Source organism: Dicentrarchus labrax, unplaced genomic scaffold (assembly GCF_905237075.1).
Source record: "Dicentrarchus labrax unplaced genomic scaffold, dlabrax2021, whole genome shotgun sequence".
NCBI classification, from domain to species: Eukaryota; Metazoa; Chordata; class Actinopteri; family Moronidae; genus Dicentrarchus; species Dicentrarchus labrax.
In genome coordinates, this window is record NW_026136707.1 from 19,500,984 (window position 1) to 19,515,362 (window position 14,379).

The following is a 14,379-nucleotide window of genomic DNA, read 5'->3' on the forward strand; positions in this document are numbered from 1 at the left end:
TTCTGTATTTGGTCATAATCAAATGTGACAGTGTTTGGGAAATGTCTTCATAAATCGGGCTGCACAATTAATTGAAATACTATCTAAATTGCAATATGGCCAAGTGCAGTATGTAAATTCCTGAAGCTACAGGTTTTTAATAAAGGTAAAATGTGTGACAGAACAGCATTATAATGAAGTGCAGAGATTCCCTGGCCTACAAATCCTGTTCTCTAGATTTAATAAAACATGTTTGTTTGGTGCAGACCCCCAAAAATGTCACATCACAATTTTTCATTGAAAATTTTAATTTGAATGAAATGTAATTTAAAAATGACTAATCGTGACTCATATGACAATATCTGTAAAAATAATTGCAATATGATGTTTTTACCATGTCGTGCAGCCCTATTTATAAACAAAGTGTATAGTCTTTGTCATTTTTCATAGGACCACATACTGATGGTCTTAGAATGTGCGTTGTTATGGTTTGTGTTCTTTTACTTTAACTGTCCTCTATCTACATATCTCTTTTACTTTTCCACAAATAGGTTTCTCAGTTGCGTCATGACTTGTCCATGAAAGATGAGCTGTTACAGTTCTATACCAGCGCTGCTGAGGAGAGTGAGGGGGAGTCTGTCACCTCCACACCGTAAGTCTCCTTTCATTTCCTCTTCTGTCCTTCTAGATAAAAATCATGCAGTGCATTTGAGCATTGAAAGTTAAGTCTAATGAAAACTACCAATTATTTTTGACAGCTGATAATACAAGAAATTGATTTTTCACTGCCCCACTAACAGATCTCCATTTGTGTGCGTGAAAAAATAATAAGTTTTAAATGTGAGAGTAGTAGACTACTACTACTACTACTACTACTACTAATAATAATAATAATAATAATAATAATAATAATAATAATAAGCTCAACACTACAGAGGTTGTTACCACTAGTGCATATAATGTGCATTTCACAGCATAGTAATGGATGAGTGATTGACCTGCTGATTCACGTTTCTCTCTCATGGGTGTGTTTACAGTGTGCGTCCCAGTGAAACCAATGTGTCAACTCCAACTTTTTTCCCCTTGGACTCCTTGCAGAAGAAACTCAAAGATCTGGAGGAAGAAAACAAATCATTGCGATCTGAGGTACATATTCACGCTTGCACTTAAGTGAACAAACACATTGTTAATACATTTCAGCATTTTCTTGTTTTTTAAGTAAATCGATATTATTATTCCTTACATTACTTATCAAAGTACGTTAACATTTTTACATTGCATGTAAATATTGTTTCCAAAAATCATAATAACCCATGTAATAGTTAGCGATGTCAAAGTTCAAACCAAACATAATGATCATCAAAATCTATTTATATGGGACAATGCACATTAATCAACACTGACGTTAACTCTAACCTAAGCTAAGCTAAGCTTATTAGCACCTGTAGTCCCAACACAACTAAAAACTCCTAGTGTGTTCAATTTCGTTTGTTGGCAGAAATACTGTTTGTGTTCATTAGAATGTCTTGTAAAACAAGTGTAATTATGACCGTCTGTTTATCTTTGAAGAGAAGTCATTTATTGGGTTAAATAATAATGTCTACAGTGTGTAGTATTGATTAGTAATGTCTGTTTTTTCAGGCCAGTCATTTGGAGACAGAAACGATCTCGTATGAGGAAAAAGAGCAGCAACTTGTCAATGACTGTGTCAAAGAACTACGTGAGTATTTGACTGACGGGAGTTTTATTATGCTCAGTGTTACATCTTTCGACTGCTGTCTCGCTCTCTAAAGGCAGCGAGGAAAGGTTTTTCTTGGCAGATTCTCACTTGAACACCTGTTGATGCTTCCAGGTAATTCCAACCTGCAGATTTCCTCTCTGGCTGAAGAGCTGGCCAGGAAGAGTGACGACGTCTCCAGACAGCAGGAGGAGATCACGCACCTCCTCTCCCAGATAGTAGACCTCCAGAAGAAGGCCAAGCTGGTATGAAACTCCCCCCAGTCATCGCTCATACTAATAATGTAAAATATCTGCTGTATATTTGCCTTATTAATGCCTCTGTGTGTGGATACATTGGATACAGTGTTGTCCTGTTTTGTCTGGCATGTTTGTAGTATGCCGTGGAGAATGAGGAGCTGACTCAGCACTTGGGGGCAGCCAAGGACGCCCAGCGACAACTCACTGCTGAGGTTAGGCAATCCACAACCCTCTGACCGTGGCTATATCATCCTCATTTTCTGCAGTGGCAGCTTCCACCAATAAATATGTCGCTAGAAGAGCCTGCCTAGGACCAAATTCTGTTCCTTAGATTCGTATACTCCTTCAGAAGCATACACTTATGCAGGGTATTTTTTATGATAACATTATTATCAGTAATGGTTCAATATGAGACATTCCACATCTGAATCACCACAAATAATATAAAACCTATTACAAAGTGCTTTAAATCAACGAACACAGAACTACACATACATGTTGTAGCACAGTTTGTCTGCATGACAGTTTTTTTCTCAATGTTTCCTGTCTCATCTCTCATGATCTTTCCTTTCCTTTCCTCCAGTTGCGGGAGTTGCAGGATAAGTACGCAGAGTGCATGGAGATGCTTCATGAGGCTCAGGAGGAGCTGAAGAACCTAAGAAATAAAACTCTACCACTCAGCACACCGAGGCGTTTCCACTCTCTGGGTCTCTTCCCAATGGTGAGCTTGAACAACACGTCTGTCAGTATCAGAGCATCTCCATGGCCCCCAGCAGCTACAAAATCATTTTACATTTTTTTTTGCCTTCTTCTCCAGGACTCTCTGGCCGCAGAAATAGAGGGCACCATGAGGAAGGAACTACAGATGGATGACCCAGATGTAGAAGAGCAGAGGTATCAAAAGGCTCAACTTAAAGAAAACAAAGATAAAGGGTTGCTGATGATTTGGTCTGACTGTGTAGCGAAATGTTCTGGGTTGATACGTTAAAAAAAACCCAATTCGATATTTATGTGATCATGTTTCTCCAGATTGCAACCAAAGCGAGTTTTCCAGACAGTGAAAAACCTCAACCTGATGCGTCAGCAGCGTTCATCACTAGCCCCCTCCCCTCTCAACATCCCAGGCTCCAATCAGACATCATGCCTCACCTCAGGGCGCTCCAGCAGGGTGGGCACGCCTCGCTCCAACTCCATATATAGTAGTGAGATCGGAAGTGGGATTTTCCTGGACAACAGGAATAGCAGTATCTTGGAGAGTCCAGATGATGGGTATGGACAGGTTGACTCTGCAACTCACATTTTAGATTTTCTTCTTTTTGAATCTCATTTCTTTGCTTTTTATTTCTTCTTTCGTCCTCATTTTCTCCAACAACTAATGGGATGCCACTCTTACTTTTGTGTTTATTGGTAACCCTGGTGTTTGTTTGTGTATTCCTGTTGTTTATGTTGTGCTTAGTAACTACCTCTAGCCTTAGTTTTAGGTTTCAGTCATTAGCTGCTGCCTTTTTATTAGTATCCAACACAATAGGGACCAACTGAGCTTTACAAAATAACAAAACTGAGAAGGAGAGACATTGTGCTTTTAAGACTCTCTACTGAAACCCAAACAATGTCAACTATGTGCCTCTCCCCAGGTCAGAGGACTCTAACAAGCGGCCCCCTGGCACCCCAGGGACCCCGGGTAGCAGGGACCTGGAGGCAGCCCTTCGGCGTCTGTCCCTCCGTCGCGACAACTACCTCTCAGAAAAACGCTTCTTCGAGGAGGAGAGGGAGAGAAAGCTGGCTTACCTGGCCAAAGAGGAAGAAAAGGGAGGTGGGGGGAGTAGTGGAGGACCGGGAACACCGACGGAGAGCCTGCTGTCGCTGTGCTCGCATCCCTCTCTCGGAAGCGTCTGGTCGGGATACTCATTCACAGCGAGATCCTACCTGCCGGAAAAGCTGCAAATTGTAAAGCCGCTAGAAGGTGATTATTCCTCTCAGAGACACAAGTCCTCTAATATTCAGAATGATGTGCACAATGAAAATGAAAGTTTTCAGCAACCGAATCAAAATCAGAAAAATTCTAAATTTATATTTTTACATACTCCCCAAAGTTACATTCAGGAAAGTCAGACGCAAAAACAAGCCCTTCACAACCAACAGCAGAATCAATGTCTGATATTTCAAAAGCACAGCCCCTCCACCATCCGTCTGAGTGCCTCACAGGGCCCTAAGACCCTGCAGAGGAGCTCCAGTTTGTTGGAGCTGAGCAGCCTGCGGCGCTCACAGCTTCACCTCAGAGCTCCACTGGCTTTAGTCACAGGCATGCTGGAGGTGTTGGAGCAACAGGAAGGCAGTTTAAATCTACAGCACTCCTTTTACTTCAGAAATACACGGGCTCGCTGCTGGTTTGAAGTATAGAATACCAGACAGCCTGCTGTGTGCTGCTGGTGTGAAGCCATTAACACCCATTATTGTTTTACATATAGATTTGTGCTATATATCTTTGAAGTTTACAGATTAAAGTGTGAGATTCAACCGTTATGAAAATGTATACCGTACCATAAAGGGATATTGCATAGATGGCCTTTATGTCAGCTTTAATTTAGTTCCCAGTGTTACATTTATCCCAAATACATCACAAATGGTGAGCACTCACACAGTTTTTTTTGCAGTGAGAGTCAATATGTGGTATTTTAAATGGCACACATATTTTTCAACACAAAGGTTTCTTATGCCTTGTTTTTTTAATAGATGGTTTAATATTATCCTATAATTATTTATTTCCATACTGTATTGGTTGTGGAGTTTATATGTAGTTGAATTGTTAATATATTTGCTGTCAGATATTTATCGACACAATGATGCAGTTAAGATACAATTCTCTTTTAAAGCATTTTCCCAATCTCAAGTGGTTTTTAAAACTGTTGTCACAGAGGTATTTCCTGTTTTGTGGCACCATCTAGTGTTCAAACTCAGTTACAGCATTTGCATGGTAACACTGAAACGTGATACATAAACACCAGATAATGTGCTTAAATTAAAAGGCTAAATTAAACATGGCCTTTTTCTTTTGAGGTGAATGACAATAAATGTGGCACTGTTTAATTTCAAGTCTAATGATGGTTGTCTGAGATGTGAGAATTAATTTGATTTGTTATTTCTTGGTAACCTCAGAGTATTTATTTCCTGCATTCATAATTATTTCATGTATAATAAATCTGGCTGATGTCAGATGACTATCTAATTTAAAATTAACTAAAACATTAACTAATATTTGAGTTTTGGCATATTCTTACTGTATGAGACTTAAGTGTAGAGACAGTTTCTTCTGCAACATTAGTGCCATACTACTGTATGTACTGTCCATCCCTTTCACTTTTTTTCCCACCTTTTTCTTTTCTTCATTTGTTTTGTCTTGTCTTTGCACTTTACTTATTTTTCTCTTCAACTTGTCTGTTTTCTCTGTTGATGATTTCTTGAATAAAATCTTACTAATTTTCTCACCTTCCTTTTTCTCTCATTCTTTTTGTGTTTGTCTGATGGGTCTGTGTACTGACATCTCTCAAAGGCCCTTCATGTGTCATGAGAAAACAACCATTCATTGGACTTGAAATGTGACCAGTTTACTAAGTGCAAGGAAACTCAATAAACAGAGAAACATTGCGTACAGCAGAATCTTATTCACTGTTACTGCAGTATGTGTGACAGTCTTTACGTGCTGCCTGAAGAAATATTAACAGTAACAGTCAAAGAATATGCTTTATCCTGTCCATCTTGTCTGTGTGACATTGATTGTGTGGCTGTTAATATGAATGTGTTATACTGTGTCCCCTCGGGTGTGTGTGTGTGTGTTTGTGTCTCTACTGTCTGCCTGTGTATGTATCTGTTTATATACAGTATAATGTCTGCCAGTGAACAGCTGATTTTGATCTATTTTTAAACATTTAAACATAGAAATGACATTTACTGAACAGACATAATGTCACTGTCCACATACAGTGTAGTGCTCTGTTTTTGCATGCAGCATATGCTACTGTAATAAAATGTAAAGCTTATAGCAGTAAGCAGAGACTAAAGCTGATGTGATTTGGGTTGGATTGCAGTATTAAGTTTAGGGAAGCAGGCCTGCGACTGAGTCTAGCTGTGTGCATTTGCTTGCCCTTCTGTGATTATCACCAACACTGCCAAAGTGCCCTTGAGGTCACAATGACAAGACATTTTAAAAGCATCTAGTTTGCTATTTTTTTTTTATTTATTGACAAACATAGATGACAAAAAAAGGTCAATTTTACCATAGTTCTGAGGCCAGTATATCAGTTTAATGAGATGCATTTGTGGAAGAGAGCAGCTTAAGACAGATTGAGTTAACCTGAGTGTTTCTCTGACTGTTTCCCCAGGCTCTGCTACTCTCCATGCGTGGCAGCAGTTGGCTCAACCCCACATGGGAGCTCTGCTGGATCATCGGCCCGGTGTTGTCACGAAGGGCTTCCGCAGTTTAGCGCACGAGCAGGAGCAGGAAGACTGGCAACTGGACCAACCAGAGGAGGACGAACTTTCATGTGACTCATTTACTGGCTTGTCAGGAGAGAGCCCTGCTCCCATGGACCTGCCTCGCTCTACCTCTTCTCCTGTCTGCTGCAACAAAAACGGAGACGTCGATGACGACAGCCAATCAGAAACATTGCAAGGAGAAATTTGCCGGGCTAGAGAAGTGATGCAAGTAAAAGATAGACATGTTGCAAACATGCCCCTTTCCTTCCCCAGACCCTCCCCGTCTTCTTCTCCTCTCCCCTCTTCTTCCGAGATGAACGGGCATGTGGACCTCAAGGAGCTCCAGGCCTTACAGCCCACCACAGTGGACCGTTTGCCTGGTGAGGGAGCACTTAGCTGAGGTCACTGCACTGCATCCACCATCCCATGTAACCCTGGATCATGGGGGTAAAGGGGAGGGGGGGTGAAGAGGAGGGGGTGGGAGGGTGAGGGATTGGGGAAGGCATTCACTGGACATCTCACAACCCCAATGTGACCTCCCTTCCTACACGATCACGCTCATGTGCACACACCTGCACACCCACCCGTCCCACCGGCAGTCCTTGTGCAGCCATCGAACCCCATCAACTCAGAGTACATGTTTTTTTGTTCATTCATCCACGTCTTCCTTCTCAGTTCACGCCTTCTTTCACTGCCACACTTTGCTTCATTTCAACCAATCACACTTATTTTTCGATCTTCAGCGATGCCTATCCTCTTCAACAAATCTTCTGAAGTCTATAACTTAATGGTGTCTTTAATTATTCTAATATAGATATATGTATATGTGTATATGTATAATTATATTAATCTCTCAATCTTTCACTGGTGACCTTCAGCATAGAATAAGTTTCATGTTTTGTTGTGATTCATTGAAAATTAATTGTGGCAATAATTTTTTGTGCAGTCAACACTAGCACACCACACAGACACAAGCATGCAGAAATATCATGGCTAGCGTCTGGTATGTGGGCACGTACGTGTATATCGGGTATTATTAGTGCAGCTGTCAAAGTCACATATTCACATGACGTGGTTTAATATTGGAGTTGACCAGTAGCTTTGGTGTAGGGTCACCTTAGTACACATATGATGATATATGATTTGATTTATTTATGGATTGCATAAAAATATGGACATAAAAAAGGTGAAAACATATGTCCTACATGGTTCCAAGATGTTAAGAGACAAAACAAACAAAACACAACATAAAATTAAACAATACAAACCTGAAATCCAAAATTACATCGCCACATCATTACCAACATGAGTTTGAACATGTACATAAAAGTGACAATCCTGCATTTACCACTACAGCACACATTCTCGGCCAAACTCACAAACTTTGTGAACCTATCCTTTGATCAAAACATATGTGTACCTTAATAATAATGAAGGTGAAATCTCCCTCATACTTTGTGGATATTCAGTGAATCCCTTTCATGACTGAAGTGACTTTGTTGAAATGAACCCTGGGACACCATTTCTGTTTCATGGAATCTGCACACCCCATCATCACTTCAATATTACATTAATTTGGGAGCCAATATGCAGTGCTTTTGCTTGGGGCTTATACTATGATCATGGCCTTTTTTCTCTCCACTTTGTTGTTTTTTTTTACAGTGTTGCTTGGTGCCCTTTGTCTCAGTACTTACAGCCTTCTCTTTTGTTATCCTTCTCTTTTCCTATAGTTAATTTCCCAGGGAAGTGTATGTCCCATACTAGCTCTACGTACACCTACACCACCTGCAGGATCCTCCATCCCTCTGATCAGCTGACCTCTGTGTCCCCAAGGTAAACATATTCAACACCTGACTACTTTTATCACTTTATTCTGTTTTTAAATGCCTGTAGCAACATTATTTAGTCTTTGATGTGTACAATTGAGTGTAGTGTACTATTGTGAACACAAGATGGAGTCATTTTCCTATCTAGATTCCATTATTGCATTAAATCAAATGGCACATAAAGGAGAGAGAGATGCTCTGCATCTACTGTAAACAGGAACCCTTACACAGAAAATGAATGGAGACCTAGTGTAATAACATTGAATCTCTATTGTGTGCTGTAAATCAAATAGCTGCTTCTCTGCCAAGGAGCAAATTCCCCTCTTGTCCCCCTCCAATAGATTTTGAGGCAGGGCTACTTTGATGCCACACTCACCTGACTTCATACTCTCTAAGTCCCTGCTGTCTGATTGGCCTTGGCAGGTCAAGTGATGAGGAGGATGAAGTGGAGTTGTATCATATGGTTGTCATGGCCGGAGTAGAGCAGACCCATTGAGTGCACCCGCTGGGGTGCACATGGGTGAGGCAATGCATGGGAGTGCATTCCTAAAGACTGTGGGTGTGTTTAAACTAAAATAACATCAGCAATTTCCCTCTAATGTTCTCTGCTGACATGTTTCAAACTAACAATCCAGCTTCTGACACAATGCTGTAACTCAATTTACAGATCAGATCTAACTTTGTCAGGATTTGAGCATGGTTGTTCATTCTTTGAGAAAAGTATGTGGTGGAAATAATTTAAGAACAAAGGTCCACTTCCTAGCATTCAGAGCTTTTAAACACATGCAGTATCTTCATTCAGAGACAGGCACTGGCTCAAGTGTATGTGAAAAACCCTGTCTCAATGGGATTTTAGGGATTTAGCACTTAGAACAAACCACTGAACAGTTTAGGCTTAACTTTCTGCTGGTACACCCAAAAGACTGGATTTGTAAACTTTGAGGTCTGCTTTGATATATCCTCCTTGTGTAAGACCACTTAGCCCATGTGAACCAAGGACCAGATAAAGGTGATGCGATGACGCCCGATGGTTCGTCCACACTGCCTACTTGAGCAGTGTGTGACAGTTGCCTCACTGAACTGCTGCAGCTTGCATGCCTGTGGTGTCCACACAGAGAGCCCTGTGTTTCTTTACTGAGTTTGCCTTTGATAAATATAGTACAATAAAAGCATTGTTAACATGTGAATGGATTCTGACCACAAACACTTTCAATCTCAATCAGATACAGGAGGTACATTTATATTTTCTTTCATGTCTGTGATATATTCTACAGATATAGACATTGAAACTGTATATCTATGTGTTGATATATGTCTATATGTTGATGACATAATGTCAGTATTACTACGAATGTTTATTTTTTTCTGTGAACTGCACACAGCTCACAGAAAAAAATAGGCAAAACTTCGACTCTAGTGAAGTGTGAGTCAGCTTCATTTACTGAATGAAGACCAACAAGTGGACTTTAGTGCTTAGTTTATTTTCACTGTGTAGCTACTATCTAGGCTCTAATAATTAAGTTATTGTGTGACAAATAATGTGTGTAAAATTGAGTTCTTTGTCACTGCTGATAACAAATAACTCAGTGATTTTATTCTCATCTGAACTCCATATCTCAGTCGCCCAAACAGAAAAAAGGTTTGATTACTGCAGTTATGTTTTAGGTTGTGTCGGTATAATGTTTAATTGTACTAAAAAAACAAGTATTAGGACTTGATTACTCATGACCATTTATTTCTGTCCTTGCACACCCAATGCCCCGTTCCTACTCTCTTTTCCTCTATCCTCCTTCACCCATTCCCCACCCCTTACTTCTCCATCTCTAGTTCAGCTCTAGTCTCTTATCAGAGCAGCACTTGCATCAGCAGCCCTACCCCCATTTCCTCTCCTATACCCTTCTCTGCCCCACCCACACCTTCCTACACCCCCTCCTGCACCCCACGCCGCCTCTCCCTCTCGCTCTCACTAGCAGAGTCCTCCACCAACCTTAGGGACTCCACCAAGACCACCAGTACCTCTCTAGGCCTGGTGCGCCTCCTGCTGGAGCATGGGATTTCTGCCTCAGTGTATGACCCTCGTAGCTGGGACCGAGTGTTTGATGCCAGTGGAGCTTCGACACCCGTGGTAGGAATGCAAGCGAAGAAGAGTGGCGACATACCGGGGGAAACCAAACCTAGACGATTGGGGAAACGCCCAGACACCCTCCTCCTCCAGCCCTCCACCCCGCCCAACTCCCCTCGTTCCAAATCTGCCTCCTCTACAGCCACCTGCCCAGTTTTTCAGTTCAGCCCCACCAATGATGACCCGCCATTTTATGACACTTTCCTCGCCTCTAAACCGGCTCGTACCATTCTGAGGGAAGTACTGGGGGAGGTGGAGAGGGAGCGAGGGGGGCAAATAGATGATGATGGCCAAACAGAGATGCTGAATCTGCGACTTGTGGACAAACTGAAAAGTTTCCGCACCCTCCCCCCTCATGCTGCTTCTGTTTCATCTGGGAGTACTCTGTTAGCCCCTTTTGGATCTACTGGATTGGGGAACAGTGCGCTCGGTGGGGGGCTCCCAGGTTTGAATGCAGGGCTGAGGAGGAATCGAAGCTATCCTGCTATGGTAGGAGCCAGTATGGCCATGAAAGACCCGGGAGGCCCCCCTAACACAGAGATACTCATACCGCATACGATGCAAACCCCACATACCCAACACGCAGCACATACACAAGAAAAAGGCAAAATGCAAACAAACCACACCCTGGTCACGAGGGCCATACACATACCACAGACACTACATGCACTGGAAACAGTCACACCACAGACAATAATACAGAGACACACCAGGCCAAACGACGGACTGCAGGATTCAACAAGCAATGACCATCACAGTGATGAAACTGGGACATAGTGGGAAATGTTCAGTGTATTAGCCCATATTACAACACACATGATTACACGCATACAAATTTATTGACAACCAAATACCCTTCCTAACTATATAGACATCCCTCAGCTGTGGAATATCCCCAGAAGCAAACAGCTGCAATAGTCCACCCCCCTCCACCTACAGACTCAACTATACAGTAAGTCATCTTTCCTAACCAGGCAGACTCCAGCTGATTTATTTAAACAATCATCAGTCTGATCAACGCTAACTGAATGAAATGGTGGTGAATAAACCATTAGTGGCTGACGCTGTTACACTGTGTTATACTCATACACTGTCAGACTAGACTGATGATGATGGAGTATGTTGCCTTCCTCAGTGTCCATTGTAACTGTATATTGTATAAGATGTGTATGCAATATACTGTGTCATATATAGTATAAGATTAAAAAGCCCAATCTGGTGAAAGTACTGCAGAGCTTTCCCCTCTTTCAGTCTCATTTTCCTTCTGGACCTGAATGTGCACTATTGAATCAAGGCAACACATGAATTTTAAATGTCCTGTATTGGCCCGAATATAAGATTGTTTTTTTTCTTTAGATTAAGAAAATCAGGTTGTATTTTCCAGGAATGCACAATTATGCATTCAGTAGAACAGATGTTACTTTAAGAAGGTACTGTGTTATGGGTTGTGTAGTGTTGATAAAAAAACATTTTCCTCTTTAAAGACCACCAGAAATGACACATCTGTTGACAGGTTCGGTATGAGCTGCCGGTGCCAAGGACAGAGAGACTAATAATGTCCAATCCAACCAGGAAGAGAAAAATAATTATCTTCCATTGTAAAACTACATTCAGTAAAGCTGGCTGCTAGCCTATAACCAGTCTTTATTTAGCTAAAAGATGTTTTTAATTTTAATATTTAATATTTATTTAAATGTGGAAACACATTCAAATTTGGTTAATTTTCCTTCATTGTTTCATTTAAAGTGCAAAACACTCATTTTATATGCGGGCCACTATGGTATTTTTAAGCCTTTAATTGTTTGTGTCTCCATTATATTGCACTGGAGTGAAATGGAAGTTATGATGTTGGCATTAGAGATTATTTCCTACCAGCAACTCTTTCTCCTCTCTGTATGTATGTAATCTGTATTTTCAAAAATAATCTGGATTGTGGCTTTAATGTGTCATCTTGCTGTGACTTACTGTTCTTATGTGCCTAAAAACAGCTAACATACTGTATCTTATGGGAGAATCATTTGTCATATTTTATTATTTTAATGCAGAAGAGAGAGAAAATGAGAATAATGGTGCAAATTGATATATTTGCATCTGAACCTGCTGAGGGCCCCCACACATGATCATTTGTGTCTGTGTCTATTTTTGGCTCTTTGTTTTCATGTCCTAATGAGATTGTGTGAAGCATCCCCTTTATGTATAATCACACAGAGACATGTAGCACATAAACCGTAATACAGACCAGCCCAGCTATATAGACCCATGTTTAAAATACTGTGACTACAGAACCCAAAAGGCAGAAACATTCTTTCCATACTTGTCAGTATAAAACATGTTTGAGGAGGATGATGAGTGTGAGTGAGTATGGCTTAGGCAGCTGTAACATCAGAAAGTAAAGTCTGCCACCGTCACTGCTGCACCCAGAGCTTTCACTTAAGACCAAAGTTACACCCAAATGAAGAGTGGGTGGGCCCATAACAACGCAGAAATTGAAGTATGTCTGGTTACAAAACAGACCATAATTACATATTTACCTTTTTATCCATGATGCCGACATAAACCTGAATCACATACTGACGCCATGTCATTTATTTAGTCAAAATCAAACAAGCGTGTGGCTGAAAAAAATAGCAATATTAGGAATGATAAAACTTGTATGTCTCTGAATGTAACTGTTAAAGTGGTGACTTGAAATATCCGAATGTTGGTTTTAAGAGCAAGAGACTGAGCTTTTATCACAGTTTGATGCTGAAGGGAAGTTTTTAGTACCACTGACCCAGTTCCAGTGTCCACCCTTACATATATATATATATATATATATATATATATATATATATACATAAATATATACACATACATATACATGCCTTTATTGGCTGCAGAAACACCTCTGCCAAGGTGAAGCGATTTCACTTGTACAGCATTTCAATTAAAGTTTAAAGTTTAAAGGTGGACATTGGGACTGGGGCACTGACTGCTGGTCTGACCGTGAATAAATGGACAAAATGGCTGGCTCTGATGCTGGCAGTGATCTGCTGAAATCCTTAATGATTAAGGGGTTAAACTAACAATGTTATTGAGTGGGAGATTAATAATCATGATATATATTTATTGAATACTTGGATTATTAAAAGCACGCATATAACTGAATGTTCAATGTACATGTTTAAGTGAGGAACTTTTGCAGATTGTATTTATATTTTAAACTGTCACACTGACATTTTAATTAATTTTTAAGTTTGTTATTATGGTTAAATGATAAAACATTTCTTTGGCTTCATAGAAACATTTTTATTTTAATGTGTACAGTTAGCTGTCTACAAGCTTACAGTACAGTGCTGCCCAATACTTTATAACAGTTTCCCATCTAGTAGGGGGAAAAAAAAACAATCAGACAACAATTTACAGTATTTACGACTGAAGCTGCAAGGAGTTGGTGTGTGTTTGTGTGTGTGCTTGTTTTTCTGTGTCAACTGAATCATCTGAATGTAAGTTATTACAAACAGTAATTCTGCTGTAGGGCCATATATTTGTGTACAGTATGTTGATTTACCTTGACCAGTTTGTGTTAACCTCAGAAGGGGAACTATTATTACATTGTAAATGTATGCAACACATATAGTTATGCTAATTTTTTTTTTTTTTTAAACTGTAACAGTAGAACAAAAATACAGGGAATTAAGTTTATTTTTAGCAAAGAAGGAAAGAAACTTTTCTGTTCAGGTACTGAAGTGTTCTATTCTACAGAACGGACTGTACTGTCAATAAAAATAAATACATAAACACTCACTTGTTTGCCTTATTCAGCATATAATAGTGCAGTCATCTGCTGTGCACAGTCCAACTCAACTTTTGACAGGATAGGAAAGTTTAGGTGATTTTATACTTCTGGTTCAAGGATGTTGATCATATGCCATTTTCTTTTGAGGTCTGGGAACAAGCTGTCAACCCTGATGGGCCATTAAGTACCCGTGGATCACTCCTAGTAATAAGGCTGGGTGATGT

At 40.3% G+C, this 14,379-nt stretch overlaps 1 protein-coding gene across 8 annotated transcripts in view; it reads left to right on the forward strand.

The window, feature by feature from the left end:
- The window catches only part of trak1a (trafficking protein, kinesin binding 1a), a 36,139-nt gene extending 21,976 nt beyond the window's left edge, over window positions 1-14,163 (forward strand). For 4 of the 8 annotated variants that reach the window (XM_051406479.1, XM_051406481.1, XM_051406480.1 and 1 more), the window contains 12 exons: window positions 531-631; window positions 1,017-1,125; window positions 1,621-1,699; window positions 1,832-1,962; window positions 2,094-2,168; window positions 2,540-2,677; window positions 2,774-2,850; window positions 2,986-3,225; window positions 3,591-3,919; window positions 6,336-6,809; window positions 8,160-8,262; window positions 10,083-14,163. In XM_051406479.1, the coding sequence (XP_051262439.1) occupies window positions 531-631; window positions 1,017-1,125; window positions 1,621-1,699; window positions 1,832-1,962; window positions 2,094-2,168; window positions 2,540-2,677; window positions 2,774-2,850; window positions 2,986-3,225; window positions 3,591-3,919; window positions 6,336-6,809; window positions 8,160-8,262; window positions 10,083-11,154 (2,928 nt within the window). In that variant the 3' untranslated portion in view covers window positions 11,155-14,163. Of the gene's footprint in view, window positions 1-530; window positions 632-1,016; window positions 1,126-1,620; window positions 1,700-1,831; window positions 1,963-2,093; window positions 2,169-2,539; window positions 2,851-2,985; window positions 3,226-3,590; window positions 3,920-6,335; window positions 6,810-8,159; window positions 8,263-8,678; window positions 8,815-10,082 lie in introns of all 8 variants that reach the window. The other 4 variants (XM_051406483.1, XM_051406477.1, XR_007885420.1 and 1 more) reach the window with 3 other exon arrangements.
- Window positions 14,164-14,379: the final 216 nt, after the last annotated feature.